The sequence below is a fragment of the Pongo pygmaeus genome, chromosome 19, assembly GCF_028885625.2.
Source record: "Pongo pygmaeus isolate AG05252 chromosome 19, NHGRI_mPonPyg2-v2.0_pri, whole genome shotgun sequence".
Classification (NCBI taxonomy): Eukaryota; Metazoa; Chordata; class Mammalia; order Primates; family Hominidae; genus Pongo; species Pongo pygmaeus.
In genome coordinates, this window is record NC_072392.2 from 74,351,122 (window position 1) to 74,358,977 (window position 7,856).

General features: G+C 38.2%; 1 protein-coding gene across 1 annotated transcript; it reads left to right on the forward strand.

Annotated features, from left to right (window-relative positions):
• Positions 1–215: 215 nt before the first annotated feature.
• Positions 216–1,210, forward strand: LOC129017420 (keratin-associated protein 9-2-like). The gene has a single exon (XM_054457981.1). The coding sequence runs from the start codon at positions 218–220 to the stop codon at positions 740–742; it is 525 nt and encodes a 174-aa protein (XP_054313956.1). The 5' UTR covers positions 216–217; the 3' UTR covers positions 743–1,210.
• The last annotated feature ends 6,646 nt before the right edge of the window (positions 1,211–7,856 follow it).

A 7,856-nucleotide genomic window follows, 5' to 3' on the forward strand; every position in this document is an offset into this window, starting at 1 on the left:
CCCTTACTTTCAAAAGATTCATAACCTTTAGGAAACCACGTCTCCTTTGACAATACCAAAGGGACTGTGGAAAACAATGTTAACAGCAACAAGGAAAAGTCCTGCTGATTGGTGGAAACTTTGGAAGCCAGGTGTATAAAAGGTCCAGATTACAAGGGGTCATCAAATTCTGGGAAACTCACCTCTGAACAGAAGCACACCCACCACCCCTGACACCATGACCCACTGTTGCTCCCCTTGCTGTCAGCCTACATGCTGCAGGACCACCTGCTGCAGGACCACTTGCTGGAAGCCCACCACTGTGACCACCTGCAGCAGCACACCCTGCTGCCAGCCCTCCTGCTGTGTGTCCAGCTGCTGCCAGCCTTGCTGCCACCCAACTTGCTGTCAAAACACCTGCTGCAGGACAACCTGCTGCCAGCCCACCTGTGTGACCAGCTGCTGCCAGCCTTCCTGCTGCAGCACATCCTGCTGCCAGCCCACCTGCTGTGGGTCCAGCTGCTGTGGCCAAACCAGCTGTGGGTCCAGCTATGGTCAGAGCAGCTCCTGTGCACCTGTGTACTGCAGAAGAACCTGCTACCACCCCACGACTGTCTGCCTGCCTGGTTGCTTCAACCAGAGCTGTGGCTCCAGCTGCTGCCAGCCCTGCTGCCGCCCAGCCTGCTGTGAGACCACCTGCTGCAGGACCACTTGCTTCCAGCCCACCTGTGTGTCCAGCGGCTGCCAGCCTTCTTGCTGCTGATCAAGTCCCAAGAGAACCACCATCTTCACACAACAACCTTCTGCTCAACTGACTTATCTTTTGGGGGACTAATTTAATTTGCTACTGACAGCCACCATGCTCTCACCCAAATTTTTATGACTTCTCTTCATGTTTAAAATCTTGTGAATCAGCTTGAGGAAGGGCAGAATACTTCATCCTGATTCTCTTTTTCTTATACCTTGTGAATCATGTGCCAGCTTCATGTGTTCTCAATTTTGAGTCATGGTCTCAGCTTTGACTCAAAAGTCAAGAGCTACATTCTCTTCACTTAAGAAACTTAAGTTGCTGCAAATGATTAAGAATCTTCACAACTATGTTTTCTTTTCAATATACTCATGATTCTTGTATCCTGCTTCCTTCTTTTAATGATCACTTTGGGTTATCTCCCTATAACCAGGGATCTTACCTATATATTTCTTAATAAATAAATTTGGAACTATTATTCATCCCATATGGTGATGTGTTTTATCTGAAAACATTCCTGACGTGGGATTTACACATATATCACATACCATATGTATTACCCAATTTGATTCTCAAAACAGACAGTCATGTATTATTGCCTCCATTTTCCAACTGGGAAAATTTTAATATGTGATGTTATGTAGCTAATAGTTGACAGACTCTGATGCAAGGTTGCGTCTTCTCTATCCAAAGACACTTACATTTAACTCTCAATAAAGTAGAAATGACATTGGGACTCAGCACTAGCAAGTTATACACTTGAGTTTATTTAACAATGGAAAGAATCATCTCTAGTATTTGGCAAGAGATAACATTTCAATTCACAAAAGTCTTCCCAAATTAATTGCCCACCCGTCAGTGAGCAACAGCTACATGATACAGCAGCAGGGTCTGCATTTAACAGCTGTCATGAATGCAGGGATCCTATTGGCCTATACCAGCCAATAATTCAATTCACGTGCATCAAAGAAATTTTTTAACCTTTTTTTAAGGTTCAGGGGTATGTGTGCCGGTTTATTTTATAGTTAAATTGTGTGTTGCAGGGTTTGGTGGGCAGATTAATTTTTCACCCAGGTAATAAGCATAATACCCGATAGGCAGTTTTTTGATCCTCATTCTCCTCCCACAGTCCATCCACAGGTAAGTTCCAGTGTCTGTTGTTCCCTTCTTTGTGTTCATATGTATTCAATGTTTGGCCCCCACTCTTATGTGAGAACATGTGGTATTTGGTTTTCTGTTCCTGTGTTAGTTCCCTTGGGATAATGGCCTCCAGCTCCATCTGTGTTGCTGCAAAGGACATTATCTTGTTCTTTTTTTCCTTTTTTTTCTGTGTAGTATTCTATGGTGTATATGTAACACGTTTTCTTTATCCAGTCTACTTTTGACGTACATTTTAAGTTGACTCTATGTCTTTGCTATTGTGAGTAGTGCTGCAATGAACATACGCATGCATGTGTCTTTATGGTAGAACAATTTATATTCATTTGGGTGTATACCCAATAATTGAATTGCTGGGTCAAATATTAATTCTAAGTTCTTTGAGAGATCCCAAAACTGCTTTCCGTAATGGTTAAACTAATGTACAATTCCACCAACAGTGTATAAGTGTTCCTTTTTCTACAAAAACTTGCCAGCATCTTTTATTTTTTGACTTTAATAAGAGCTATTCTGATTTGTGTCAGAGGGCATCTCATTGTGGTTTTAACTTGCATTTCTCTAATGATCAGTGATGTTGATCATTTGTTCATATCCTTTTTGGCCGCTTGAATGTCTTGTTTTTAAAAGTGTCTGTTCATGTCCTTTGACCACTTTCTAATGAGATTGTTTGGTTTTTGCTTGTAAATTTGTTTAACTTCCTTACAGATTCTGGATATTAGACCTTTGTCGGATAGATAGCTTGCAAATATACTCTCCTATTCTGTAGGTTGTCTGTTTACTCTGTTGATAGTTTCTTTTGCTGCGCAGAAGCTCTTTAGTTTAATTAGATCCCATTTGACAATTTTTTCTCTTTTTACAATTACTTTTGGTGACTTCATCATAAAATCCTTGCCTAGTCCTGTGTTTAGAGTGGTATTGCCTAGGTTGTCTGCCAGGGTTTTTATAGCCTTGGGTTTTACATGTATGTCTTTGATCCATCTTGAGTTGATTTTTGTATACCATGTAAGGAAGGGGTCAAGTTTCAATCTTCTGCAAATGACTAGCCAGTTATCTCAGCACCATTTATTAAATCAGGAGTCTTTTCCCCATTGCCTATTTTCATCAACTTTGCTGAAGATCACATGTTGTAGGTGTGCAACATTATTTCTGGGTTGTGTATTCTGTTCCATTGGTCTATGTGTCTGTTTTTGTACCAGTACCATGCGGTTTTGGTTATTTTAGCCTGTAATGTAGTTTGAAATCAGTTAAAGTGATGTCTTCGGCTTTGTTATTTTTGCTTAGGATTGCCTTGGCCATTCAGGCTGTTTTTTGGTTCCATATGAATTGTAAAACATTTTTTTTTCTCATTCTGTGAAGGCTGTCATTGGTAGTTTGACAGGGGTGGTATTGAATCTGTAAATTGCTTTAGGGAGTATGGCCATTTTAACAATATTGATTCTTTCTACCCATGAGCCTAAAATGTGTTTCAATTTGTTTGTGTCATCTTTAATTTCTTTGAGCAGTGTTTTGCAATTCTTGTTGTAGAGATCTTTCACCTCCCTGGTTGGCTCTATTCCTAGGTATTTTGTTGTTTTTTGTGGCTATTGTGAAAAGGATTACATTATTGATTTGGCTCTCAACTTGGATGTTGTTGGTGTATAGGAATGCTACTGATTTTTGTACAATAATTTTGTATCCTGAAACTTTGCTGAAGTTGCTAATCAGATCAAGGAGTTTTGGGGTAGACACTATGAGGTTTTCTGGGTGTAAAATCTTATTCACACAGAGAGATAGTTTAACTTCCACTTTTCCTATCTAGATACCTTTACTTTATTTCTCTTGCCATATTTCTCTGGCTAGGACTTTCATTACTATTTTGAATAGGAGTGGTGAGATATGGCATGTTTGCCTTGTTCTGGTTTTCAAGAGGACACATCAAAAACTTTTCAGAATGCATCGTATCCTCATTTGAAGAGACTAATTCCTTCATATCAAATAAATCAAATTCATATCTGGCCTCCTCCTGAAATTTCATTGAAAAAGCAAAATGGAATTAAGTAATTCCATGTAAAATACAGACCATACCTTATGCAACATTTAGGCAATTTGACTTCCTGATAAAAATGTTATCAGGAAAATTAAGTAAGGACAAAGTTTAGGATTGAGACACTATGCAACAGGCACATATGACTTTGCATAATCCATAATCTCTGAGCTATCTAATGGGTTAAAACAATCTTCTATGTTTTATGAGGCCAAAATTAAGCATCTAAAGGAAATAAATATTTGTGTTTTCAGGGAAATCAGAAGAATGTAAGAAAGACTGAAAGTAGAAAAATGTGTACATTCGTAGAAGTCATGGTAGACAGATGACTGGTGCTTTAGGCCTTGAACTGATCGTACAACTCAAGCATTCACTAATGGAAGGACTGATTTATACTGGCTCTGAGAGAAATAGAAAAGTCTGGGACCTGGATTACCTTTGTGGGACCTCCTACCAACATGGGAGTGCTAGAAATACCTCTGATGAGCAAACAATGTAGACTTCCAGGACAGATGCCAACTTCTGAGGCTGTGTACCTAGAATGCTTTGAAGACTTGGCTAAGAGACCAAACCCATTGACTGTGATTCTTCTGGGGTGACAGGGTAAAGGAGATGAAGACCTAAAACATTCACTTCAGCCAAGATCAGTTATGCAAGGTGAATAAGTTCTGCAGACCTAGTGTACAGTAGTGTGGCTATAGCTAAAAATACTTTATTTTACACCTGAAATGGCAAGTGTGTGAGCTAATGAATATGTGAATTAGCTTCACTGTGGTGAATATCTCACTATAAATATATATATCAAAACATCACTTTGTATACCTTAAATATATACAATTTTTATTCAGTTATACCTCAATAAAGTTAGTAAAAACCAAATCTAGCAGCACATCAAAAAGCTTATCCACCATGATCAAATTGCTTCATCCCTGGGATGCAAGGCTGGTTCAACATATGCAAATCAATAAACATAATCCATCACATAAACAGAACCAATGATAAAAACCACATGATTATCTCAATAGATGCAGAAGAGGCCTTCAATAAAATTCAACATCCTTCATGTTAAAAACTCTCAATAAACTAGGTATTGATGGAACATATCTCAAAATGATAAGAGCTATTTTTGACAAACCCATAGCCAATATTACACCGAATAGGCAAAAGCTGGAAGCATTCCCTTTGAAAATGGCACAAGACGAGAACGCCCTCTCTCACCACTCCTATTCAACATAGTATTGGAAGTTCTGGCCAAGACAATCAGGCAAGAGAAAGAAATAAAGGGCATTCAGATATGAAGAGAGGAAGTCAAATTGTCTTTGTTTGCAGATGATGTGATTCTATATTTAGAAAACCTCAGTGTCTCATCCCAAAAACTCCTTAAGCTGATAAGCAACTTTAACAAAGTCTCAAGATACAAAATCAATGTGCAAAAATCACAAGCATTCTTATATACCAATAATAGACAAGCAGAGAGCCAAATCATGAGTGAACTCCCATTCACAATTGCAACAAAGAGAATAAAATACCTAGGAATACAACTTACAAGAGATGTGAAGGACCTCTTCAAGGGAAACTATAAACCACTGCTCAAGGAAATAAGAGAGGACACAAACAAATTGAAAAACATTACATGATCATGGATAGAAATAATCAATATCATGAAAATGGCCATGCTGCCCGAAGTAATTTATAGATTAAATGCTATTCCCATCAAGTTAACCTTGACTTTCTTCACAAAATTTAAAAAAAAAAAAACTACTTTAAATTTCACATGGAACCAAAAGAGAGCTTGTATCACGAAGACAATCCTAAACAAAAGAACAAAGCAGGAGGCATCACGCTACCTGACTTCAAACTATACTACAAGGCAACTGTAACCACAACAGCATGGTACAGGTATCAAAACAGATATATAGACAAATGGAACAGAACTGAGACCTCAGAAATAACACCACACATCTACAACCATCTGATCTTTGACAAACCTGACAAAAACAAGCAATGGGGAAAAGATTCCCTATTTAATAAACTGGGCTGGGAAAACTGGCTAGCCATATGCAGAAAACTGAAACTGGACCCCTTCATTATACCTTATACAAAGGTTAACTCAAGATGGATTAAAGACTTAAATGTGAAACCCAAAATCATAAAAACCCTGGAAGAAAACCTAGGCAATAACTTTCAGGACATAGACATGGACAAAGACTTCATGACAAAAATGCCAAAAACAATCACAACAAAAGCCAAAATTGACAAATGGGATCTAATTAAACTAAATAGCTTCTGCACAGCAAAATAAACTATCATCAGAGAGAACATACAACCTATAGAATGGGAGAGAATTTTTGCAATCTACCCATCTGACAAAGATCTAAAATCCAGAATCTACAAGGAACTCAAACAAGTTTACAAGAAAAACAAACAACCTCATCAAAAAGTAGGAAAAGGATATGAACAGACACTTCTCAAAAGAAGACTTTTATGTGGTCAACAAACATATGGAAAAAAGCTCATCATCATTGATCATTAGAGAAATGCAAATCAAAACCACAATGAGATACCGTCTCATGCCAGTCATAATGGTGATTATTAAAAAGTCAGGAAACAATAGATGCTGGCGAGGCTGTGGAGAAATAGGAACGCTTTTACACTGTTGGTGGGATTGTAAATTAGTTCAACCACTGTGTAAGACAGTGTGGCAATTCCTCAAGGATCTAGAACCAGAAAAACCATTTGACTCAGCAATCCTATTACCAGGTATATACTCAAAGGAATATAAACGATTCTACTATAAAAACACATGCTCATGCTAAATGACGAGTTAATGGGTGCAGCACACCAGCATGGCACATGTATACGTATGTAACTAACCTGCACATTGTGCACATGTACCCTAAAACTTAAAGTATAATTTAAAAAAATGCACATATATGTTTATTGCAGCAGTATTTACAATAGCAAAGACTTGGAACCAACCCAAATGCCCATCAATGATAGACTGGATAAAGAAAATGTGGCACATATACACCATGGAATCCTATGCAGCCATAAAGACAATGAGTTCATGTCCTTTGCAGGGACATGGAAGAAGCTGGAAGCCATCATTCTCAGCAAAGTAACACAGGAGCAGAAAACCAAACACCGCATGATCTCGCTCATAAGTAAGAATTGCTCAATGAGAACACACGGACACAGGGAGAGGAACTTCACACACCAGGGCCTGTTGAGGGGGTTGGAGGCAAGGGGAGGGAGAGCATTAGGACAAATACCTAATGCATGCAGGGCTTAAGACCTAGAGGACAGGTTGATAGGTGCAGCAAACAATCATGGCACATGTATACCCACTCAACAATCCTGCACATTCTGCACATGTGTCCTGGAACTTAAAGTAAAAGAAAAAAAGTTGATCTAGTTAATTATTATAAATATATTCTTATCATCAACATTAAAATTAGTTTAGGAATTTTCTGGAGAGAAAAGAAATAATATGTTTTCAGTTGCCTGTCATTTGATGGATATTGTGTAAATCTTTTACGTACATTATCATTAATTATTGAAAAAACTTTCAAGGTAGGCATTAGTGTTCTAATTGTAGAGATGAGGAAATTGAGGCTGAGAGATGTAATGTCATAGTTTGGTTTTTCCCAGAAGATACTCTGAGAAAAAGATTCCAATGAATACAGTGTATTAGGAAGGGCAGAACATGCCAGAAGGGATTGTGGAAGTGATACAGAAAAGGGTATACTATTAAGCCAGTATCACAGAGATCAACTGAAGCTTAAGCTAAAGGGAAATTTTTCAGAAATGATGAAAAACACACAACTTTGAATTCTCAAACTTCAGGAGTGAAGAAACTAGAGTCTGTATAAATCCACTCTTTAGAATTTTCAGCTGAATATTTTTCTCCCTGTAGCGTGCACAGGTGACATGACTTTCTGTAGTTGC